This window comes from Heptranchias perlo, chromosome 11 (genome assembly GCF_035084215.1).
Source record: "Heptranchias perlo isolate sHepPer1 chromosome 11, sHepPer1.hap1, whole genome shotgun sequence".
NCBI classification, from domain to species: domain Eukaryota; kingdom Metazoa; phylum Chordata; class Chondrichthyes; order Hexanchiformes; family Hexanchidae; genus Heptranchias; species Heptranchias perlo.
In genome coordinates this window covers 67,284,947-67,311,478 of record NC_090335.1, presented here as the reverse complement: position 1 = coordinate 67,311,478, position 26,532 = coordinate 67,284,947, and the positions used below count along the sequence as shown (strand labels likewise).

Below are 26,532 nucleotides of genomic sequence, written 5' to 3'. Positions count from 1 at the left end.
CTGTAGCAAAACTTCTCCCCCTCATATTCTAGCCCTCCAGATATAAAGGCTAACATTCCATTAGCTTTTGTACTTGACCACTACATTTTAGTGATCTGTGTACAGGGACCCCTAAATCTCTTTGAACCTCCACTGTTTCTAGCTTTTCACCATTTAAAAAATGCTTGGATCTATTCTTTTTTAGTCCAAAATGGATGACCTAGTAGAAAAAAGGGATATAACTAACAGAAGGATAGAAACAGAATCCGTATGGATTGAAATAAAAGGTAAGAAGGGATCAATCACGCTAGCAGGGGTATACTACAGACCACCTAATAGTGGAAAGGAGGTAGAGGAAGAACTATGTAAGCAAATATAATAAAGAATAGTCAGCACGGATTTCAAATGGGAAGGTCATGCTTGGCCAACATTATAGAATTCTTTGAAGAAGTAACAGAAAGGATAAGCAAGGGCAATTTAGTAGATACAATATATTTGGATTTTCAAAAGGCCTTTGATAAGGTACCGCATTGTAGACTCACGAGTAAGGTCAGAGCATGTGCAGTCATGGGACAAGTAGCAGAATGGATAGCAAGCTGGCCACAAAACAGAAAACAGAGAGTGGAGGTTAAAGATATTTACTCAAATTGGCAAAAGGTGGGAAGTGGAGTACCACAAGGAATGGTGCTGGGACCACTGTTGTTCACCATCTACATAAGTGATTTGGACTCAGGAATCGGAAGTACAATTTCAAAATTTGCGGATGACACCAAATTTGGGGGGTATAGTTAATACTGAGGAGGACTGTGACAAAATACGGTAAGTCATTAATAAACTTGCAGAATGGGCGTGTAATTGGCAAATGAATTTTAATATAGATAAGTGTGAGGTGGTTCATTTTGATAGGAATAATAAGGAGGCCACATATTCCTTGGAAAATAAGAGTCTAAACAGGGTAGAGGAGCAGAGAGATTTAGGGATACAGATACACAAATCCCTAAAAGTAGTGACACAGGTTAATAAGACCATAAAAAAAGCAAACCAAGCACTGGGGTTCATTTCTAGAGGGATAGAATTGAAAAGCAGAGAAGTTATGTTAAACTTGTACAGAACCTTGGTTAGACCACACTTGGAGTGCTGCGAACAGATCTGGTCTCAATATTATAAAAAGGAATATAGAGGCTCTGGAGAAGATGCAAAAAAGATTTACTAGGATGATAGCAGAACTGAGAGGTTATAACTATCAGGAAAGATTGAATAGGCTAGGGGTCTTTTCTCTAGAAAAGAGAAGACTGAAGGGTGACCTGATAGAGGTCTTTAACATTATGAAAGGGTTTGATAGGGCAAACGTAGAGAAGATGTTTCCACTTGCGGGGGAGTCCAGAACCAGGGGCCATAAATATAAGATATTCACTAATAAATCCAATAGGGAATTCAGGAGAAACTTCTTCACCAAGAAAGTGATAAGAATGTGGAACTCGCTACCATAAGGAGTAGTTGAGGCGAATAGTATAGATGCACTTAAGGGGAAGCTAGATAAACACATGAAGGTGAAGGGAAAAGAAGGATATGTTGATAGGATTTGATGAAGAAGGGTGGAGCATAAACACTGGCATAGACCTGTTGTGCCGAATGGCCTGATTCTGTGCTATATATTCTTTGTAATTCTTTGCAATACTATGCCACCTATCTTTGTGTCATCAGCAGACTTGGTTATATGGCTCTCTATTGTGTTCTCTAAATCATTAATAAATATTGTGAATAGTTGAGGCCCCAGCACAGATCCTTGTGGGACACCACTAGACACTTCCTTCCAATTCGAGTACATACCCATTATCCTTACTCTCTACTTCTACCGCCTAACCAACCTCCTAACCAGGTCAATAACTTGCCTTCAATTCCATGAACTTTAATTTTAACTAACAGTCCCTTATGTGGAACCTTATTGAATGCTTTCTGGAAGTCCATATAAACTACATCCGTAGACATGCCCCTGTCTACTACTTTAGTTACTTCCTCAAAAAATCCTGTTAGGTACATTAGGCATGACCTCCCCTTTACAAATCCATGTTGGCTCTCTCTAATCAGCTCTAATTTCTCTAAGTGCTCAGTCCATTAATTACAGATTCCAATAACTTCCCCACAACAGATGTGAGACCAACAGGTCTATAATTTCCTGGTTTCTCTCTCTCTCACCTTTCTTAAATAATCCAGTTACATTTGCAATTTTCCAATCTAAAAGGACAATTCCTGAATTGAGAGAGCTTTGGAAGATTACGGCTAAAGCATCTGCAATTTTCTCACCTACTTCCTTTAAAACTCTGGGGTGGAAACCATCAGCTCCTAAGGATATGTTGGTCTTTATTATTTTTTCTAATACTGCTTTCTTACTAGCGTTAACTTTGGTGAGTTTCAGTCCTTGATTCATTATTAGTTTCCCTGGAATGTCATGAATATTATTCTCTTTCTCTACTGTAAAGATTGACACAAAGTAATTATTCAACAAGCCTCCGTTTCCTTATTTTCATTTGCAAAATCACCCGCATTTGTTTTTAAAGGACCCACATTACCATTGACTACCTTTTTTCTTCTAATATAATTGTATAAATTTTTTATGTCAAGTTTGATATGCCCTGCAAGTTTTTTTCTGTATTCTCTTTTTGCAGTTCTTACTATATGTTTTGTCTCTCTTTGTTATTCTTTATATCTCTCCCAGTCCTGTACCTACACTATTCTTTGCACTTTTATATGCTCTTTCCTTTAGTTTTATGTTACCTCTCACCTCTTTTGTCGACCATGGCTGTTTTATTTGGTAAATAGATCTCTTACCCCTTAAGGGTATATACTGGTCCTGCATTAAGCTAAATCCTTTTTTGAACACTTCCTACTGTGGATGGCATGTAGGGTTGCCAACTCTAGTTGGATGTATTCCCGGAGGCGTCATCACATGACCACCCATCTCCCATCGTCCCGCCCAGTCAAACAATCTTTTTTTCCCATCTCCAAAATTTCCATAGCTAATAAACAAAGGTGTTCACAAGAAATTTTTTTAAAACACGCACAATTTTGCTTTAATGCCCATATGATTTTTTGTCCTGAGTTGTTCAAGCAGCATCCTGGGGACTAACCTTTAATTTCTGGAAAGTCCAGGATGATCATGAAGGGTTGGCAACTCTAATGGCATGTAATGGTGAAAGTATTGGTAAAAATCACAGAATCACATGTATTAAAAGTGGAATTCAACTTATTCAGTCCCTGTAAATCGGTGGCCTTGTTAATTTGCAATACAATTCTTGTTGATTTTATACTGGTAACTTTGTGCTGAGCTACATGAATGAAAGTTATCCAGTCATTTCAGGGTGAATCATGAGTCCTCCAGTCACAATTTATTGCGGTGATTGGCAATTTAAAATGTAAAATCCTACCGATGTCCCAGGGTCACCGATGGCTGGGTATTCCCACCATCACTCAGATGACTCCTCTTAGATCTTCACACTAACCGTTGTTAAATAAAGCTGTATTTACAAAAATTTAATTGTATCCTTTCAAAGACAGCTTGATACAACATGAATTTAACTGGTAATTAACCTCAATAAGCAGATTGCTAAAAAAAAACACACTTCGAATGTAGCAAAGTGCAGCATATAATGGAAGAGGCGGAAAGGCACATTTTTCAGGAAATTTAACACTAAGGGGAGCAGACATCCATTTTTTGGTGGGTGATTAAAGCTGGCATAGGCTATTTAACTACAGCCAGTTTTCAGTATGTATCATGCCCTTAATGCAATTATGTCATTTACAAAACTAATGTTTTGATGGAAACAAAAGGGTTTTATAATTTTTATAATAAGCTGGAACGTGGATTAGGCCAGAAGGCATCTGTGGTCAGCAGGTGACACAGGCAGAGATCAGAATAAGCAGCAGAGAGCAGGTGGTTGCAGACATCGAGAGGTGGCAGAGGTCAGGAGGCTGTAGGGACAAGGTGGTGGAAGAGGTCAGGAGGAGGAAGAGGACAAGAGGAGGAAGAGGTCAGGAAGAGGAATAGGACAAGAGGAGGAAGAGGTCAGGAGGAGGAAGAGATTAGGAGGAGGAGGAGGTCAGGAGGAGGAAGAGATCAGGAGGAGGAAGAGGTCAGGAAGAGGAACAGGACAAGAGGAGGAAGAGGTCAGGAGGAGGAAGAGGTCAGGAGAAGGAAGAGGTCAGGAGGAGGAAGAGGTCAGGAGGAGGAGGAGGTCAGGAGGTGGAAGAGGTCGGGAGGAGGAAGCGATCAGGAGGAGGAGAAGATCAGGAGGAGGAAGAGAACACGAGGAGGAGGAAGAGATCAGGAGGAGGAAGACAGCGGGAAGAGGAAGAGAACAGGAGGAGGAGGAAGAGAACAGGAGGGGGAAGAGATCAGGAGGAGGAAGAGGTCAGGAGGAGGAAGGGGACAGGAGGTGGAAGAGGTCAGGAGGAGGAAGGGGACAGGAGGAGGAAGGGGACAGGAGGTGGAAGAGGTTGGGAGGAGGAAGGGGACAGGAGGTGGCAGAGGTTGGGAGGAGGAAGAGGTTGGGAGGAGGAAGAGGTCAGGAGGAGGAAGAGGTTGGGAGGAGGAAGAGGTCAGGAGGAGGAAGAGGACAGGAGGTGGAAGAGGTCAGGAGGAGGAAGAGGACAGGAGGTGGAAGAGGTTGGGAGGAGGAAGAGGTCAGGAGGAGGAAGAGGTCAGGAGGTGGAAGAGGTCGGGAGGAGGAAGCGATCAGGAGGAGGAGAAGATCAGGAGGAGGAAGAGAACACGAGGAGGAGGAAGAGATCAGGAGGAGGAAGACAGCGGGAAGAGGAAGAGAACAGGAGGAGGAGGAAGAGAACAGGAGGGGGAAGAGATCAGGAGGAGGAAGAGGTCAGGAGGAGGAAGGGGACAGGAGGTGGAAGAGGTCAGGAGGAGGAAGACAGCGGGAAGAGGAAGAGAACAGGAGGAGGAGGAAGAGAACAGGAGGAGGAAGAGATCAGGAGGAGGAAGAGGTCAGGAGGAGGAAGGGGACAGGAGGTGGAAGAGGTCAGGAGGAGGAAGGGGACAGGAGGAGGAAGGGGACAGGAGGTGGAAGAGGTTGGGAGGAGGAAGGGGACAGGAGGTGGCAGAGGTTGGGAGGAGGAAGAGGTTGGGAGGAGGAAGAGGTCAGGAGGAGGAAGAGGTCAGGAGGAGGAAGAGGTTGGGAGGAGGAAGAGGTCAGGAGGAGGAAGAGGACAGGAGGTGGAAGAGGTCAGGAGGAGGAAGAGGACAGGAGGTGGAAGAGGTTGGGAGGAGGAAGGGGACAGGAGGTGGAAGAGGTTGGGAGGAGGAAGAGGTCAGGAGGAGGAAGAGGACAGGAGGAGGAAGAGATCAAGAGGTGGAAGAGATCAGGAGGAGGAAGAGGCCAGGAGAAGGAAGAGGTCAGGAGGAGGAAGAGGCCAGGAGGAGGAAGAGGTCAGGAGGAGGAGGAGGTCAGGAGGAGGAAGAGGTCAGGAGGAGGAAGAGGTCAGGAGGAGGAAGAGGTCTGGAGGCTGCAGAGACAAGAAGGTGGAAGAAGTCAGATGCTGCAAAAGACATAAGGTAACAGATGCCAGGAGGCAGCAGAATCAGACATTGCAAAGGACAGGAAGTAGCAGAGGCCAGGAGACTCCAGTGGTCAGTGTGCATGCATTGTGAAGGTATCTGACAAGATAGATCCAAGCAAATTGTTCACTATGGTAATAGTTTTAAATGGTGGGTTGCACGTGCAAAAGATAAGCAAGTTTGAAGGAAGGAGCGATGTAAGGCAGAATCTTTTCACCAGAAACGTAATGGCGTTGGGAAATAAAATACCAGGAAAGACTATTGAAGCAGACATTGTAAATGGGCTCAAAAGACAATTAGATGTGTTTCTGAAGAGAGAAGAGACTGAGGGAAATCAAAGAAAAGACACAAAGAAAGGAAAGGAAAGAAAGATAGAAAGAAAGAAAAAAAATCATATTTTTATATTGTGCCTTTCACATCCTCTGGGAATGCCAAAAGTGCTTTAGCACTAATGAATGATTTTGTTCTTGAATGTTAATCAATGTTGTTTTGTATGCAAATGGCACAGCCAATTTGTGCACAGCAAGGTCCCACAAACAGCAAATGAGATAAATCACCAAATAGACCTGATCATCTCTGGGTTGCAGCTTCTTTTCTTTACGTAGGGGTGATTTGCATCTCACTACTGCCCTGTTTACTTCTTAAACCAGGTGGTAGCGGGATGAAAATTGCAACAAATGAAAAAGTCCCACAACTGGATATTGTGTCCAGTTCTGGGCACTGCACTTCAGGAAGGATATGAAGGCCTTAGAGAGGGTGCATGGGAGATTTACTAGAATGATTCCAGGGATGAAGGACTTAAATTACCTGGATCGACTGGAGCTGATGGAGTTGTTCTCCTTGGAACAGAGACGGTTGAGAGGAGATTTGATAGAGATATTCAAAATCATGAAGGGTCTAGACAGAGTAGATGGAGAGAAACTGTTCCCATTGGCAGAAGGGTCAAGAACCAGAGAACACAGATTTAAGGTGATTGGCAAAAAGAACAAAGGTGACATAAGGAAAAACTTTTTTACACAGCGAGAGGTTAGGATTTGGAATGCACTGCCCGAGGGAGTGGTGGAGGCAGATTCAATCATGGCCTTCAAGAGGGAACTGGATAAGAACTTGAAACGAAAAAATTTGCAGGGCGACGGGGAAAGGGCGGGGAGTGGGACTAGCTGGATTTCTCATGCATAGAGCCAGCACGGACTCGATGGGCCGAACGGCCTCCTTCCATTCTGTAACCTTTCTATGAGTCTATGACTTACCGCTGGAGATCAGCTTGATCTGATTTTCGGGCGGGCCACGATTTAGGCAGCAATATTCAAACAGGGGTCAAACGGCACTGTCGGGACCCCCACCTCCATTTTTATGTTAATCAGCGCTTACTTTCTCAGCCTTTCCCCACCCCCCAACAAACCATGGGCGGTACAGGTCGAGAGGCGGCCGTTTATAGCACTACTTAAAGGGATCATTAACTGCAGTAAGGGAAAGCTGGAAACCTAAAACGTTAACTCTTGTTTCTCTCTCCGCAGACGCCGCCTGACCTGCTAAGTGTTTCCAGCATTTTCAGATTTCCAGCATGCTCAGTATTTTGCATATGAAGAATGATTGCTTGTGTGACTGTCTTGAAAGCTGCAAGCGGACATAGGAGACACACCCCAGTAATAGGCACCACCCTCAGGAGTTGAAAAACGAATTCTCTGTGCTACTTGCACCTTCTACTTGTAGCTTTGAGAAGGAAGGTCATTGGAAATGTATCAGGTACAATACTGACTTTATTAATGTATGAATAATAATAGGAATAGGTTACAAGTGAATGACTAAGGGTAGTATTACAGAGGCATTTTCAGGATTTTATTCAATACACACACATCGACGGAGTGTTTTTACTGCATGCACCAATAGAAGAGAGCTGTGAGGGAGTGGTCGGCTATGTGCTGTGTTCTCAGCACTCAACGGAAAGTCTAAGAAGGATCCTGTTTCTTCTTCTGGAATTTTCTGAACTGACTCTGTATAGCGACAGCAGCCTTCTCCGTCTCAGGGGCATCCAGATCAATGTCAAATTCCTCGGCATCCTCCTTCGAAGCTCTGGCTGCGTCTACACGAAAAGAAAAGTGGGAGGTTAGCATCAGCTGGGTTGTGTGACAACCCCCAAATCACTCCAATTTGGTTGCAATTTCCCACCTCAGTTTTCTTCTCTCCTCTCCTCGAGGTACTGACTCACACTGGGGTGCAGTCTTGCGAGTCCCATGCATGGTCCAGTGCTTTGCTCAATTGACCATTCTCCTAGTGTGAGTTTAGACAGTGACAGCAGACTGTTTGACTGGGAGAAGGAAGGTAGAGAAGGGGGAATCAGAGGTGAATCTGATCCTGCCCTCACCTGGCACGCACGCATGCATTTTTCCAGCAGGGTTCACTGAATATAATCAGGAGTGGCAAGCTGAGCTAACTTTCCCTCTCTCACCACATGAGGCTGGTGAGCTGCAGACACCTGCTGGGCGTACCCGGGCAGCTCACTGGCAAAGAGGATTTTAATTTCAGGCCCCTGCGTCGCTAGCAGAGTCCCTCAGGTACATCCTGGAAGGTGGTGTGGGGGGGGGAAATGATCAACAGGGGGAGGGGGGGCAGCCGGGAGAGGAGGGCAAGCAATCAGGAGGGAGGGGGGTGACCAGGAGAAGGGGGGCAAGCAATCAGGAGGGAGGGGGTGACCGAGCAAGGGGGATGAGCGATCGGGGGAGGGTGGGAGATCGGGAGGGAAGGAGGCGAGCGATCAGGAGGGGAAAGGGAGATCAGGAGGGAGGGGGGCGAATGGAAGAGGGGGGCAAGCGATCGGGAGGGAGGGGAGTAGCGTTTGGGAGAGGGAGAAGGCAGCGGTCGGGAGAGGGAGGGGGCAGCAATCGGGAGATGGAGGGGGTGGGGATCCGAAGAGGGAGGCAGGAATCGGGAGTGCGGCAGCCATTGGGAGAGGGAGGGGGAGCGGGGAACGGAGAGGGTGGGGCCAATCTAGAGGGAGCCGAGTGGGGGCTGGCAAAGGTCTTAACACTGCAGTGAAGCCAAGAAGAGCACTCCTGCTTCTCCAGGCTCCACATTCAGATAACTATTTTTTTTACAAACTTACCTCTTTGGGTGACGGCCTCCAATGGTCCCTTTAAGGGCCGTTGGTTAGGCCGTGTGCAGACCACATTTTCCTGCACACAGCTGGTCCAGCACCGGGTGCTTTCAGGGCAGCCCAATTTTGCAAAAGGACCCTTCGAATATGCAAAGGGACTAACGCCTGTTCAGGCGTGGGCCTTGGGTGCCTTTTTTTCTGCCTTTACCAATCTGGTGCATAGTCAGCTGGTGGCCTCTCCCACCATATTGGATGATTGGGCGCCCATTTTGAACCTGAACATTTCTAGGCCATGGAGGAGGAATAACTCAATAAAAAATTATTTGAAAGCAGGGCACATTCACGTAATCAATCTCCAACATCTGATTCTTAAACAGTGACAGACATGGCCACAATACTCATTGATTTCTTTCCCTGAAGTGCTGATACAGTGAATTAATTTCCATGTGTTGAATAATGCTCTATTGCACAGAGAGAAATGTAATTTGCTGGTCTGGGGTGAAGGAAATGTGACACATCAGTGACATTTATGAACTGATTGATCATTTTAATATTTTTGAAGCGATCACAAAGATCTTTCTGCTCATTAACACCACAGTTGCCCTATCCACTGATGGGAATAATGGTCCTATTTCTTTCTCCCACTTCCTCACTATCAGGTCCGATGATACTAGCTGTTTGGTTTCATGGCTAAGGAATTCTACCCTAGCTTCCCTCTCTTCAGCTTTCAATCACTGGAGAACTTGCCTCTAATTGCCCACTCTTCCTCACTTTTTCCCCTTCCTGCACCCTCACCACGTTGAAACCAAGAAGTATCACACTGTCTCCTACCCTAAATCAGTCTTTCCCAGAATCTCAAAACTGCACATTCCTCAATCTTTCCTTCTTCCAACAATCTGCAGTCAACTCCTCTTAATCCAATTTTCTGACAATTCATTGTTAAATTTAATATTAAATTCCCCACTTTGCTGCATTATTCACAGTTCAGATCATTGGATAATTCAGATCTTTTTGTGGAAACATTGACTTATCAGGAGTTGACTTTACCAGGCCCTGGGCAAGGTGGCATGGAGGGGTCAAAGAGGCAGGGGTGGCAAAGGACAGGAGTGGTCTATTTATTTATTTTTTAATCTTGTTCTATTGGCCTCCTCTTCATCACCGATTCCAAACAGGCACTGTGCAGTGAAAGTACTGCTCAGGCACTCTGGTTTCACCATGGAGCAGTCACATAACCTGCAGGGAAATCAGTTTCCCGATTCAGTGATCCCTGCTGGAAGTTCATGTGTATGGACATCAGGGGAAGGCAGCGACCGGCCTCCGCTGTGATTAAGAGTCTACTACACTCAGTGCCTAGACTCAGGCGTGAAGAATTGCCTTTCGGTCCCAGTATTGGAGGTGCCTGGTGAACAGGGAACCAAACCCCAGCAAGAAGTCAATGCCTTCAAAGGAGGAGGAGTTGAGAGGAAAAGAACTGGCAGAAAAAGGAAAAATACATCCAATGAGTCAAGTCTCTCTTTAGGGTGAGTGGTTGATTATATACTAAGTGTGCTTTGCTTCTTTTTAATGAAGGTAATAACCAGTTAAGTAGATGGATTTGAACGTAGATAAATATAAGATTTTTCACATTGGAACAGGAAAAATTAAGGTGGAAAAGCAAAGGCGGGGACAGTGGGGTCAATGTGAAGTTGTTTTCAACAAGTCTATTCATGGACTGGGGAGCATCCATGGGCCATTTCACTCAAGTTTTCTAACCTTGCAGAGGCCACATCTGGAATATTGGCAGAGATTTTGGTTTCAACGTAGTGAGGGTGCAGGAAGGGGAAAAAGTGAGTAAGAGGCAGCAATTGCTGCATAACAGGAGCAATAGAGGCAAGTTCTCCAGTGAGTGAAAGCTGAAGAGGGGGAAGCTAGGGTAGAGTTCTTTAGTCATGAAACCAAACAGCTAGTATCATCAGACCTGATAGCGAGGAAGTGGGAGAAAGAAATAAGACTATTATTCCATTGCTGCAGGAGTTCCTCAGGGCAGTGTCCTAGGCCCAACTATCTTCAGCTGCTTCATCAATGACCTTCCCTCCATCATAACGTCAGAAATGGGGATGATTGCACAGTGTTCAGTTCCATTCGCAACCCCTCAAATAACGAAGCAGTCCGAGCCTGCATGCAGCAAGACCTGGACAACATCCAGGCTTGGGCTCATAAGTGGCAAGTAATATTCGCGCCAGACAAGTGCCAGGCAATGACCATCTCCAACAAGAGAGAGTCTAACCACCTCCCCTTGACATTCAACGGCATTACCATCGCCGAATCCCCCACCATCAACATCCTGGGGGTCACCATTGACCAGAAACTTAACTGGACCAGCCATATAAATACTGTGGCTACAAGAGCAGGTCAGAGGCTGGGTATTCTGTGGCGAGTGACTCACCTCCTGACTCCCCAAAGCCTTTCCACCATCTACAAGGCACAAGTCAGGAGTGTGATGGAATACTCTCCACTTGCCTGGATGAGTGCAGCTCCAACAACACTCAAGAAGCTCGACACCATCCAGGACAAAGCAGCCCGCTGGATTGGCACCCCATCCACCCCTAAACATTCACTCCCTTCACCACCGGCGCACTGTGGCTGCAGTGTGTACCATCCACAGGATGCACTGCAGCAACTCGCCAAGGCTTCTTCGAGAACACCTCCCAAACCCGTGACCTCTGCCACCAGAAGGACAAGAGCAGCAGGCACATGGGAACAACACCACCTGCATGTTCCCCTCCAAGTCACACACCATCCCGACTTGGAAATATATCGCCATTCCTTCATCGTCGCTGGGTCAAAATCCTGGAACTCCCTTCCTAACAGCACTGTGGGAGAACATTCACCACACGGACTGCAGCGGTTCAAGAAGGCGGCTCACCACCACCTTCTCAAGGGCAATTAGGGATGGGCAATAAATAAACCCTATAATGGCGGGTTTGACTTACCGCCCCGTTCACACCAACGTATGGCCGACGTTATCTTCCCAAGCCCCTTACGCTGGGCACCCACCTGAGTCAGGTGGTGCACTCTTTTAACATGCAAACCGAGACATGCATAGAACCCCGAGAACTCACTGGGCGCAGCAAGCTCCATGAACACTCTGCCCAGTTTCAGCTGGCAGCCCTGCCGAAGAGGAGCCCGTAAGGTGAGTTTTTATTTGCTTTTGAGTGGCCATCTAGTTCACCTTCTACTATCCGGTAGTCACATTATACAACGTTCAGGGAGTTGTTGACTAATCACAGCTATCAATCTCTTCTCAATTAGTCTACAACAGACCCACGAGGAAAATGCCAGTGGTGGACAGCTTTGAGCTTCATTCATTGCTATTCCCTATTGTGTGAGTGTGGATATGAATATAAAAATGAAAAATATTTACCTTTGCCGTCAGATGTCTTCTCTTTCCCATATTTTGCTCCAGTGTTTTTTCTCTGGAAAAGAAAGTGAAACATTAAATGGATTAAGTTTCGTATGCAGCCTCTTTACGCTGGTCACAGATTCATTTTAACCATTGGAATGTTCTGATAATTGCTGTAATCCTCTGGCATCCATTATGCCATCTTCAGTATGGACAGTAGGAAACACCAGCCGAGGCACATCTCCACAGATATTGTCAATCCCATTGCTTGGTTATCTCATCATCAGTTGCCCAAGGGAAAGTTAAAGGGTTTAGCACCAGTAGAGACCTCCCAGTCAGGAATTGAAGTGGGATTAGAGGGCAGAGATAATTGGATCAGGGTGCACAGTAGTGGTTCAGTCACACACTCAGTCCTTATTTTTATTCTGTTACAAACCCATATGACCTCATTTATAGTGGAAGCTGCCTATGTAAACTTGTCACACTATTATTACCCCCTCCCATCAGTGGTGCTGACAGAACATGTAATTACAGTGTGAGAAGTTTACATAGGCAGTTTCCTTTCTGTTCCCGATTGCTGTGCACTGAAGCTTGCTGAAGAATGTTTGCATCTGGAAGCTGGATCTCGAGTGATTTCCCCCACCCACCACATAGTAAAATAGCTTGACAACACTACACGCTCACACACAAAGTTTGAATCCTATTGTTATGTCCGATTTGCTCAAATTGCTGTGGCAATAACCAGCTGACTTTATTTCCAGACCCTTTGGAATATTCCGTCAAAGAATAACGAAAGAATTACGAGAGACCTTGGAGTGTAATTACTACAATGCGCTTACTCCCTTCAGGGCACCATCTGGTGCTCAGTTAACAACATGCAAGTGCCATACATATTATCTATTTTCCCAGGTCATTTCTGAGGTATTTGTTTTCAGTGTCCATGGGACCATGAGTCATTGTCTTCAGGAGAGATGTGAAAAGCAAGAGTAAGAGTAGGGGAAAAAAAACTCAGGCTATTACCCTGAGAAGAAGCTAAATGCTCCCTCACAAGAGGGGAGGAAGAATTAGGGAAGAGTTATCTTAGGCCACTCTGACACAACTCTTAGTGCTTGGTCCAAGAGAATGATTAGTAGTGGCCTGGACCCAACTTACCCATTTGTCTTCCTTGGCCTGGAAAATGATGCATTACATACGGCGACCCAGGACGGAGCATAATTATAGAATGTGCTTATGAGAATTCTTTAAAGATTATTTTTGGGGTTGGAGGTCAGCAAGAGGGTTAGGAAGAGTATATGAATCTTGGGTGGGAGGAGAAGAAGAGTCCATGGACTGTGGAATGAGCAGCCTTGATGGGCTGAAAAGCACTTTTCTGCTTTCAAGCTTTCTTATGTAGCCCTAAATCTGAATCATTTTGGTAAAATAAATAGCGGAATTTTAAAATTCCAAACAGCACAGTGGTGCGCCACATTACAGCAACAATGAACTGGGATGTGGATTTGAGTCCATGGTCTCCCATGAGCTGAGTTACACAGTTTCAGCACCAAGTGGAGTCTGGGAAACTCCCCTCTAGGAAGCAAGGGGAAATTGGAGAGAGCAAGAGTTATTCACAGTTAAATCTTTGACACACCCTAGCGGGTTTCACAATGGTGCAGAAAGAGATCTGAAACAGATCGTTCATTCACCTAGTCTTAGCTTCAGAAGGTGAATAGTACAATGGAGATTAAGAAAGCAAAAGTGTCCTGGGCAATATTTATCCCTCAACCAACATCACTAAAACAGTGTATCTGGTCATTTATCATTTGCTGTTTGTGGGAGCTTGCTTTGCTCAAATTGGCTGCCGCGTTTGCTACATTACAACAGTGACTACACTTCAAAAAGTACTTTATTGGCTGTAAAGCGCTTTGGGACTTCCTGAGGTCATGAAAGAGCCTGTATAAATGCAAGTCTTTCTCGCTTTCTTTCAAAAGGGAAATGCAATAATAACTTAGCTCAACAAACAAAAAAATACTTCAATCCTTCAGAAAGAGTAATTGCACACAAAATGTTGAGTGATGGGACCAAAACTAGCAATTTCTGCTCTCTGTTTATGATTAACTTCACAACCCATAGTTCAATTTGTGGGAAATCACACTATATTAGATAGACCGCCTCCGTAATTCACAATTGATAAGAGTTTAATGAGTTATGGTTGTAATAAGGGAAGATTGGTGCAAACAGGCACTTTAAAGTCTCTTGTGTAGAATGGGAAGGCTTTGTCCCCTGCTGTTAAAAATGTATCTAAGTATAGAAATGTTCAGTGGTTCAAACCTCTTATTAGTGAGAGTAAGTGATGACATACTGCCATGTGTTTCTATAGAGATAGCAGTTCCTATCCAATCCACTGAATTTTTAATGCCTACTAAAGACTTTTAACTCATATTATTTGCTGACCACACTGACTTCAACAGCTTCCAAATAAAACGGTGCATTGTGAGGTGAGGCAGTGCATTAGAGTAATGACCTCTAGGGCTAGATTCTCCTCTGCAAGCCCGCCCAAAATTGGTTGGGATAATTAACAGAGATTGATAGGATATTGAGCTGGTCAGGCCTACCGCCACCTTACCACCTGACCTGCATCCCCCACTACTCCCTGCCACTGCATGTAAATGATGGCAAGGGGAATGGAGCCTGAGACCCCAATGGATTTCCCGCTCATCTGTCTGTGTTACTGCCAATTCCTGGGACTGCCATGGAAAAGGTGGTGGTAGGCCCCAGAAGGTGGTGGAAACAGCCCTGAGGTTCCTCCATGGAGGAAGAAGGCCTTGTAGTGATCTCCTCTCCTCTTTGATCCGGCCCCCCATTGACGCCCCATCGGTCTCTGCCGAGGCCTGCAAAACTGTAGCTCCATCAGTCATTGGGGGTCTCTGTCCCTTTAACATTTTCCCGTCTCTTATGGCGCTCGGGAATCTCGCTGCAGCAACACGGTCATTTCCCTTGAGGTAGTTGATGGGCTCACTCTTGACAGTGGGAATCCTGGTGGGAGCTCGCCATGCATTGGGAAAGACCCCCAAGCTAGGGAAATAGGTTGGAGTTGGGGCAGAGTCAGGGGCGGGGGTGGGGGGGAGGCGGACAGAAGTCTGGCCCATTGTGACTGCGCCCTTAAAAGAAAATTCAGTCCTTAGTGTCAGGAAGTTAAGGGTCACCTATATGATTCTCACCCCACTGAATTCTTGATCTAGGCTCCACTTTAGTGGGGATGCATCAGATGGCCCTAGAGATGGAGGGAAAATTGAGCAAGGGCCATGATCAGCTCTCCAGCAGTCAGCTCAAGGACAAGATAAAAGGAGGTCTAAAAGCAAGAAGCGCAACAGAGCAAGTGCAGGACAAACATTACCGGGAGAGGTCACAAAGGGGAGAAAACAAAGGTTGATATACTCTTAAAACAAAAACGCCCTCTGGATCAGCCAATACCTGATTCAACTCCAATTCCACCCCAGCATAGAATTGCAATGCTCTAAATCACTTCCCATCGTTTAGAATTCCTGATCCAACCCCAACATTATAGAGTTGATTTTACGCATGCACTGTCCAACGGGGAGCATCGCCCTCTGGGAGCACACAACGGAAAATTGTGGGCGAATTCCCCATTACAATTAACGGATGGAAAATTGTGGGAAGAGTGCCCGTGATTTCCCGATTATGCAGTTCTGGCTGGGAGAGCACATTTATAAAATCAGCTATGAAGTATAAACTCCTGTGAAAGATTAGAGTCTCTCCTTAGTAGGAGTGCTAGGGTGTCCCTGGGCTATGAAAAGAAAACACAAATCAGCCAGGGTTTCTGTTCCTGATCACTGTTCAGCGACCCCGGCTGTGTGAAGATTGGGAGACAACTGTAGGGATTCGACTCGCCCTCCGCCTCCCTCTTTCAAATTGCCTACTATCCCTCATTCTCTAGATCATCCAAAATATGAAGGCCGCCCACTGGGTGAAGATTTCCACCAGCCTTCATGGAACTGTGCTGAGCAAAATCAGGAGAGGGGGGGAAAGAGAGAAGAAAAAGACAAAAATTGGGGGAACGGTTCTCAACTATCCATTTTTTTAACAGTAATACAGGAGGAAACCACAAGCCAGTATTTTTTAAGTCATCACTTTTTGTTCAAAAAAAAATCTATTTGCCCAATCGGCGATGTGACGATTTCCAAAGTGACTGATGGTATCTACAGCTGATAGGACTCCTGATTCAGGCACAGCATTTCTGAGAAATCCAATTACGTGTTGATCAGCATCTGAGTGTGTCGACAACGAAAGTGCAATGCAGCATATTCCGCAAAGCGAGGTTAATACATTGGCGGAGTCCCACAGATCAGTACAAACAAGGTTATATTAAATGTAGAAAAATCTCAGGAACCTCGGGCATTTACTCAGTACCACCTAAATAATACACACGGGCTTCAAAATAGAGGCTGGACCTCTCTAGAGATGCGAAAAAACTTTGAATCTTTGAACACTTCAATAATACCCGAACCCCAAAAGATGCTAATCTGTTACATCCGATCTGGTCGGCACTTGTGAAGAATCTGAACCACGTCTGTCGCTTGTAAGTATTTAGACCATGAAAATGCCCCAAAATATTAACTCATTCGTAGGACTTGACTTTTTTTTGTGTGTGTTTTTGTAATAAATTAGCATAGTTCTAAAATGTTGTTACTAGGTACTTACTTCACCTATTGCAGCCCAGTCCAGTGACATGGCCATGCTACTTTGCTAAGATTCACATTGCTAAGATCTATATTGCCAAGAATCACATCGCTAAAATTCACATTGCTAAGAAAAAACATTGCTAAGATTCTGCCACATGTGATATCACACTATTAGTAAAGAAGGAAGAAAGAATAAATTTGCATTTAAATAGTGCTTTTCACAACCTCAGGACATTCCAAAGCGCCTCACAGACAATTACGTACTTTTGAAACATAGTCACTGTTTTAATGTAGGAAACGCGGCAGCCAGTTTGCGCACAGCAAGGTCCCACAAACAGCAATGAGATAAATGACCAAATAATCTGTTTTCGTGGTGTTGGTTGAGGGATATACATTGACCAGGATACCTTGAGAACTCCCCTACTCCTCTTCGGATAGTGCCATGGGATTTTGTAAGTCCACCTGAGAGGGCCGACGTCTCATCTGAAAGATGCATCTCCAATAACAGAGCATTCCCTCAGTACTACCCTGAATTGTCAACCTAGATTGTGTACTCAGGCCTCTGGAGTGGGGTTTCAGCCCACAAGCTTCTAGCTCAGAAGTAAGAGTGCTACCATTGAGCCAACAATGACAACATTCAGTTTAGAAAAGTTGAGAGATCATTTTACAAATTCGCACTCCTAGTGGATGGAAAATCATGCAGGAAGACACGCTGGTTAGTTTGTTGATCTCAACCAAACATCAATTGGGGGTCTTAAATTGATCTCTGGACCCCTGGGCTAGGGAGGTTTCCTGCTCCTGAACACTATCCAATGACCTCTGCTGGCAAGTGAGTGAGGAGAGGATTGGATTCAGCCGTGACGCCCTCTATAATCAATTAGCTTGCTAATACTCACTATCCAAGGTCATGCACAAAATATAATCATTTGGGAGAGGTACCAGAGGATAGCTGGAACTGTACCCCAGCACCTTCAGGAGAAAAGAGGTAAACAAGCCAAAACAACTGCTTGTCCCTATCAACTGGTCTGGCATGGACCAACTGGGCTGAATTCTGTGCTGTAAATTCGATATAATTCTATATGATTTTGCATCCTTTCATCAGGTGAGAAGTGCACAGGAAAAAAAAATCCACCATTACCGGCGCTATGACCTAATACTGCTCTAAAACTCCCAGGCAGGATACTGTTAGATTCTCAGGAAATCAGAGAATGGTTACAGCACAGAAGGAGGCCATTCGGCCCGTCGAGCCCGTGCTGGCTCTCTGCAACAGCAATCCAGCTAGTCCCACTCCCCCGCCCTTTCCCCATAGCCCAAGAGGAAACCAAGTGGGTTTTCAAATATTGCTTCTGGAATGTCACAGTGTTTATTTGAAAAAATATTTATAAATCCTATAGGTTCCCAGAGGGTTTTGTTAAGAAATGAGATCTGTTGAATCCATTGGACTAACGCTACTGAGCATATAGATACTGAGGTCTTCCTAACGGGTAAGGATACAGTCGACATGGGAACTGCTTTTTTATACACATCAAAGAGATGTCAGTGGTATGGAATGGAACACTTTTTGCATCAGCATCAAGCACTTCTGAGCCAGATGTAGCAGAGCCAAATACAGAATGTTGTTCCCTTTGCATAAACAACGGACTTTAACCTCAATCATAGAACAGCGCTGCCTAATGTACCAGTATCTTATTTCCATTTCCTGCACCAACCACCCTCACTGCAAGATTGCTGATTGATTTGCACCTATGAGGAACTGGGGACTTTGACACTGACCAGATACAGCTCCTAGTGGCAGCAGGAGGAGGCATTAGTCCTATCAGTCTGTACTAAACTCAAACCTAGATCCCAGAGGTTGAAAATACATGTACCAGCCCATTGCATCATCCAGTCCCCATTGGAATACATCAATTTGGAGGAATAAGCACACTGGCAAGAAAAATTGGTGCTTTTTTCACTAGAGTAACAATGCTGTACAGGGCGATATGATAGAGGTGTTTAAGACTATGAAAAGATGGGACAAGCTAGATAGAAGCATTATGTTTCCAGTAGTTGAGGTGTCTAGAATGAGGAGCCATAGATACAAGATTAAATATAGGAGATTTATAATGGAGAGAAAGATACATTTCTTTACACAGAGAGTAGTTGTAAAGCTCTCTGTACAGGGTACAGCAATGGGCTGCACATTATAGGAAGGATATTGAGGCAGAAACTATGTCAACATTCAAGATTGAATTAGATAGGTAAATGAAGGAAAAGAGGATTAAAACAATATGGAAACAGGATTGGTAAATATAATTGGAACTAATTGCTCGCCAAGAGGTTAAACATTGACATGGGCTACTTGGAACAAATGGACTATTTCCATGTCGTAATTTCCATGTATTACCCAAAATCCACACGCATGCACTTTTCAGTAGGGATCACTGAATAATGATCAGAGGTGATTATGCTGGCTGATTTTTGTCCTCTTGCTTGCCCAGAAGAACTTAAACCAATTGTAGTACCCTCTCCAATCGCTTTAACAACAAGCGAGACAGAAACTTGAATACCACATCACTCGATTCAGTCTCCTGTTTGAGGAGGTTATGGGGTCTGTTGCAGCCCAACCACTCCCATTCCCCAGCCAAGTGAAATTTTCGCAGCAAGTGGCTCCAAAAATGGCACCACTCCTTTTGAAGTCTCACAACGTAGAGCAGTTCATCTCCGTCAAGTGTAGAGAAAATAGCTATCCACTAAAATCATGTTCCCCTCTCTCCTCTGTCTGAAAAACATATATATGGATTGAAATCATGACAAGCCTGTCAGCTGGTTATCAGAGTTAGTTGCCACGGAGACGAAGTATTGCTGAGTGTCAATGCAGAAAAGAAAGAACTTGCATTTATATAACAATTGTTACGACCTCAGGACGTCCCAAAGCTCTTCAGGTATTTAGTCAACAATAAGTCAAGTTCCACTGCTCAAAGTATCTCATTAACAAACTCACATTAATCCGACAGATTCATTTCCTTTATACTTTTCCTTCCTATTTCTAGGTATTAACATAGGTCCCCAGATGACATTGATGTTAAATGTTATTCATTTTCATTATTTACTGATGGTTTGCATGTTTTCCAGAGGACAGGAGTTCTGTGTGTCCCCCCATCCTCTCCCCCCCCCCCCAACTCCATCCATGCCTCCATTTCACCACCAGGACCCTCCACCGTTAAACTCCTCTAATTTGCTACATTTCTCCTGCCCTTCGGTCTCCTCCCCTATTCCTCTTCTCCCAATTCCTACTCGGTATGCATACACAGCCCCTGCCTTTGTGAAACACCTTGGGATGTTTCACTATATTAAAGGTGTTATATAAGTGTAAGCCACCATCAGACAGCTTTGGATTGCTTCCAGGCTGGCCCAACGTTGGAGCTGCTCCAGGATACGACAGGGAATGACAACCACATTAAGATGGCAGCTAGATGCCACCAAACAACACTCTGTATACTTTCAGGCTGTGTCTTCTCTTTGACAAAGGTGGGAAGTATTGGTGGTGTATTTCTGAACATGATTGATATTTTTGACTTCCGTGGTATGACGTGCTACAAAGTTGAAGTGATTCTCTACCATGCAGTGATACTGGGTTTTAGTTTACTGCATCCACAGTCTACGTACATTTTATATCATCTAACATGCCATAATGTATTTTCATAAAGCTGTAAACACTGAACAAACAGAACTTGGCTACAAAAAAGTACAAGGATATCATTTATTGAAAGGTGTGAATTAGGGCATTGGACTTACTGAAAACCCATTACGCGCATCGTCAGCACCAAGTTCATTTCATGCACCATTGATAGGTTGGACTGTTATTAAAGATATATTTATATTTGGAGCTTGTGTGAGGTGTGGTACAGGCAATGTATAATTGCTCCCAGCAAAAGCACTGTCATAGAATCATAGAAAGTTACCAGGGAAGGAGGCCATTTGGCCCATCTTGTCTGTGCCGGCCGAGAAAGAGCTATCCAGCTTTCCAGCACTTGGTCCATAGCCCTGTCGGTTACGGCACTTCAATTGCACATCCAAGTACTTTTTAAATGAGTTGAGGGTTTCAGCCTCTACCACCCTCTGGGTGAAAAATTTCTCCTCAGCTCCCCTCTAATACTTCTACCAATTACTTTAAATCTATGGCCCCTGGTCACTGACCCCTCTGTTAAGGGAAATAGGTCCTCCCTATCCACTTTATCTAGTTCCGTCATAATTTTATATACCTCAATTAAATCACCCCTCAGCCTCCTTTGTTTCAACAACCCCAGCCTATCCAATCTTTTCTCATAGCAACCCCGGCAACATCCTCATAAATCTCCTCTGTATCCTCTCGAGTGCAATCACATCTTTCCTGTAATGTGGTGACCAGAACTGTACGCAGTACTCAAGCTGTAGCCTAACCAATGTTTTATACAGTTTTAGCATAACCTCCCTTCTCTTATATTCTATGCCTCAGCTAATAAAGGAAAGTGTCCCGTATGCCTTTTTAACCACCTTATCTACCTGTCCTGCTACCTTCAGGGATCTGTGGACATACACTCCAAAGTCCCTCTGTTCCTCTACACCTCTCAGTATCCTTCCATTTATTGTGTATTCCCTTGCATTGTTTGTCCTCCCCAAATGCATTACCTCACACTACTCTGAATTGAATTCCATTTGCCACTTTTCTGCCCATCTGACCAGTCCATTGCTAACTTCCTGCAGTTTACAGCTTTCCTCCTCACTATCAACCACATGGCCAATTTTTGTATATTTGCAAACTTCTTGTTCAAGCCCCCCACATTCAAGTCTAAATCATTAATATATATCACAAAAAGCAAGGGACCTAGTACTGAGCTTTGCAGAACCCCAATGGAAACAGCCTTCCAGTCGCAAAAACACCCGTCAACCATTACCCTTTGCTTCCTGCCACTGAGCCAATTTTGGATCCAACTAGCCACTTTCCCTTGGATCTCATAGGCTTTTACTTTTTTGATCAGTCTGCATATGGGACCTTGTCAAAAGCCTTGCTAAAATCCATGTGCACTACATCAAATGCATTACCCTCATCAACTCTCCTTGTTACCTCCTCAAAAAATTCGATCAAGTTAGTCAGACATGACTTTGCCTTAACAAATCCATGCTGACTGTCCTTGATTAACCCGTGCCTCCCTAAATGACGATTTATGCTGTCCCTCAGGATTGATTCCAATAATTTGCCCACCACCAAGGTTAGACTGATTGGCCTATAATTACTCGGTCTATCTCTTTCTCCCTTTTTAAACAACGTTTCAGCATTAGCAGTCCTCCAATCCTCCGGCACCATGCCTGTAGCCAGGGAGGATCAGAAAATGATGGTCAGAGTCTCTGCTATTTCCTCCCTTGCTTCTCTTAACAGCCTGGGATACATTTCATCTGGGCCTGGCAATTTATCTACTTTCAAAGATGCTAAACCCCTTAATACTTCCTCTCTCACTACGTTTATCCCATCCAATATTTCACACTCCTCCTCCTCCTTAACTACAATCTCTGCATCATCCCCCTGTTTCGTGAAGACAGACACAAAGTATTCATTAAGAACCATTCCCACATCTTCCACCTCCAAACATAGGTTACCTTTTTGGTCTCTAATAGGCCCTACTCTTTCCTTAGTTATCCTCTTGCTCTTTACGTATTTATAAAACATTTTTGAGTTTGCCTTAATTTTACTTGCCAGTATTTTGTCATGCCCTCTCTTTGCTTTCCTAATTTCCTTTTTAATTTCACCCCTGCACATTCTATACTCCTCTAGGCTTTCTGCGATATTGAGTTCTCGATGTCTGACATAAGCTTCCCTTTTTTGCCATATCTTACCCTGTATGCTCCTTGTCATCCAGTCGGTTCTAGATTTGGCAGTCCCACTCTTTTTCTTTGTGGGAACATGTTTACTCTGAACCCCTTGACTCTCCTCCTTGAATGCCTCCCACTGCTGTGACATTGATTTACCTTCAAGTAACTGTTTCCAGTCCACTTTTGCTAAATCACTTGTCGGCTTAGTAAAATTGGCCTTTCCCCAATTTAGAACTTTTACTCCTGTTCTATTTTTGTCCCTTTCCATAACTATGCTAAAATCTAACTGGATTATGATCACTAGCACCAAAATGCTCTCCCACTGATACTCCTTCCACCTGCCCAACTTCATTCCCTAAAACTAAATCCAGAACTGCCCCCCTCCTCCTCTTTTTGGGCTTGCTACATACTGGCTTAAAAAAGTTCTCCTGAATGCAATTTAAGAATTCTGCACCCTCTATACATTTTGCACTGATTGTATCCCAGTTAATATTAGGGTAGTTGAAATCCCCTATTATTACTACCCAAGATACCTAGATGTATCAAAGTACTCCCCTCACAAACTCTATACAAGTCCATTGTATGATGGAGTCATTAACTGCTAGTAAATTTCCACGTGCTTGTGTTCTTCAAACTTTAGGCAATTTATCCTCAGTGTATAAATCTTACCAGTGTACTGAAGGTATCTAGATTTTTATATCTTGTTTCTTGTCTGCTCATGAATCTTGTTCTATTCACATAATGTAAGTTGAAGTTGGAAGATTAATGGTGTTATGACTGGAATAGGACACTCGGCTCTGTCCCTAACTGATATCCATTAACAGTTTTTGCTACAACATTCCTCCATTTAGAAATGAACAGGCTGTATTCAGAACGGTATCAACATGGGGTTTCTGGTTACATTGCTGTCTTCAGGTCTTTCACAACTGTGGAGCACTTTGCAGATTAAATGGATACGATCCAACAAGAGTTTTTCCAATACTAAAAAAAAGTAATTATCAGTAATTAGAAAACATTCAGAGGCAATTTATGACAACTACGAGGACAGGTTGCATAGATTAGGCTTGTATTCCCTTGCATATAGAAGATTAAGGGGTGATCTAATTGAGGTGTTTAAGATGATTAAAGGAGTTGATGGGGTAGATGGAGAGAAACTATTTCCTCTGGTGAACAAGGGGGCATAACCTTAAAATTAGAGCTAGGCCATTCAGGGGTGATGTCAGGAAGCACTTCTTCACACAAAGGGGAGTGGAAATCTTGAATTCTCTTCCCTCGACGTGCCTGCTCCGCCATTTGATAAGATCATGGCTGATCTGTGATCTAACTCCATATACCTGCCTTTGGCCTATATCCCTTAATACCTTTGGTTGCCAAAAAGCTATCCATCTCAGATTTAAATTTAGCAATTGAGCTAGTATCAATTGCCATTTGCAGAAGAGAGTTCCAAACTTCTACAACCCTTTGTGTGTAGAAATGTTTTCTAATCTCACTCCTGAAAGGTCTGGCTCTAATTTTTAGACTGTGCCCCCTACTCCTAAAATCCCCAACCAGCGGAACTAGTTTCTCTCTATCCACCCTATCTGTTCCCCTTAATATCTTATAAACTTCGATCAGATCACCCCTTAACCTTCTAAACTCTAGAGAATACAACTCCAATTTGTGTAATCTCTCCTCCTAACTTAACCCTTGAAGTCCGGGTATCATTCTAGTAAACCTACGCTGCACTCCCTCCAAGGCCAATATGTCCTTCCGAAGGTGCGGTGCCCAGAACTGCTCACAGTACTCCAGGTGCGGTCTAACCAGGGTTTTGTATAGCTGCAGCATAACTTCTGCCCCCTTGTACTCTAGTCCTCTAGATATAAAGGCCAGCATTCCATTTGCCTTCTTGATTATTTTGTGCACCTGTTCATGTCACTTCAATGATCAATGTACCTGAACCCCCTAAGTCCCTTTGGACATCCACTTTTTTTAACTTTTTATCATTTAGAAAGTACCCTGTTCTATCCTTTTTTGATCCAAAGTGGATGACCTCACATTTGTCTACATTGAATTCCATTTGCCACAGTTTTGCCCATTCACCTAATCTATCAATATCGCTTTGTAATTTTATGTTTTCATCTACACTGCTTACAATGCCACCAATCTTTGTGTCATCGGCAAACTTAGATATGAGACTTTCTATGTCTTCATCTAAGTCGTTAATAAATATTGTGAATAATTGAGGCCCCAAGACAGATCCCTGCGGGACTCCACTAGTCACATCCTGCCAATGTGAGTACCTTCCCATTATCCCTACTCTCTGTCGCCTTTCGCTCAGCCAACTTCCTAACCAAGTCCGTACTTTTCCCTCGATTCCATGGGCTTCTATCTTAGCTAACAGTCTCTTATGTGGGATCTTATCAAATGCCTTCTGGAAGTCCATATAAATAACATCCATTGACATTCCCCTGTCCACTACTTTAGTCACCTCTTCAAAAAATTCAATCAGGTTTGTCAGGCACGACCTACCTTTCACAAATCCATGCTGGCTCTCCCTGATTAACTGAAAATTCTCGAGGTGTTCAGTCACCTTATCCTTAATTATAGACTCCAGCATTTTCCCCACAACAGATGTTAGGCTAACTGGTCTATAATTCCCTGGTTTCCCTCTCTCTCCTTTCTTAAAAAGCGGAGTGATATGTGCAATTTTCCAATCTAGAGGGACAGTTCCTGAATCTAGAGAACTTTGAAAGATTATAGTTAGGGCATCCGCAATGTGCTCACCTACTTCCTTTAAAACCCTGGGTCAATTAACAATTTCAAAACTGAGATTGATAAATTTTTGTCAGGCAAGGGTATTAAGGAATACGGAACCAAGGTGGGTAGAAGGAGTTAAGATAGAGATCAGCCATGATCTAATTGCACGGCGGAACAGGCTCAATCGACTGATTGGGCTACTTCTCCTATGTTCCTATAAACCAATGTTCAGAGCATTTGCTGGATCAGAACAGGTGACAGATCAGAGATAATGATCCTTTAACTTTGACAGGCGTGCCTAAATTTTACGAGCCCGGGATGGCAGTGAGGTGTTTCATTTGCTTCCAGTGCGTATCGGGAAATCACATGTGATTTCAAAGCAACAGACAGAAAATAATCTGCTCACAATGTTCTGATAGGCATTGGTGACTGGCAAGGTACCTCTCTACGTGCCCCGGGTGAGGAAAACTTACCCCTTGGCAAATGAAATGAATGGCCTTAGTTTCCCTCCCACCCAAAATAGATCCAACTGCATACAACCCAGGTCAGTCTTCTGGCCATAAGAAACCATGTAACAAGGAAAGACCACTTCAGCCTATCAACCTCTTCTTTCCACACACCATGCGCAATCGGCTGAATCTCAGATTCCACCCCAGCCCATTTAACATCCCGAGGAAACGTCCTGCAGAGTTTTGCCCTACCCCTCCCACCAAAATCCAGGATATCTATCCTTGCACAAACACTTATATTGCTATAGCACTATAGAAGCAGGTGTCGATAACATGCGATACGATAAACATATTTAGAGAATGCATGAAAGCATCACCCCCAACAGTTTTAAATAGAAAGTGGGGGATGTCGCTGAATCAGATTACATTCCCACCTTTTTCACCCACTATGTGATGCATTTTGGGAGTAAGAATGAGGAGAGACAATGTAAACTAAATGGTACAGTTTTAAAGGGGGTGCAGGAAAAGACAGACCTGGGGGTACGCATACACAAATCTTTGAAGATGGCAGGACAAGTCGATAAGGCTGTTAAAAAAAGCATATGGGATCCTGGGCTTTATAAATAGATGTGGAGATGCCGGTGGTGGACTGGGGTGGACAAATGTAAGGAATCTTACAACACCAGGTTATAGTCCAACAATTTTATTTTAAAATCACAAGCTTTCGGAGATTATCCCCTTCGTCAGGTGAATGAGTGAAATGTTCTCAAATCGCATATGCGATTTGAGAACCTTTCACTCATTCACCTGACGAAGGG

At 44.1% G+C, this 26,532-nt stretch overlaps 1 protein-coding gene across 1 annotated transcript in view; it reads right to left on the bottom strand.

Moving 5' to 3' along the window:
• Window positions 1-7,287: 7,287 nt before the first annotated feature.
• The window catches only part of pcp4b (Purkinje cell protein 4b), a 69,069-nt gene continuing 49,824 nt past the window's right edge, over window positions 7,288-26,532 (bottom strand). The window contains exons 2-3 of the mRNA XM_067992392.1: window positions 12,043-12,094; window positions 7,288-7,628 (exon numbers count right to left, since the gene is read on the bottom strand). Coding sequence (XP_067848493.1) covers window positions 7,495-7,628; window positions 12,043-12,094 — 186 coding nt within the window. The 3' untranslated portion in view covers window positions 7,288-7,494. The remainder of the gene's footprint in view (window positions 7,629-12,042; window positions 12,095-26,532) is intronic.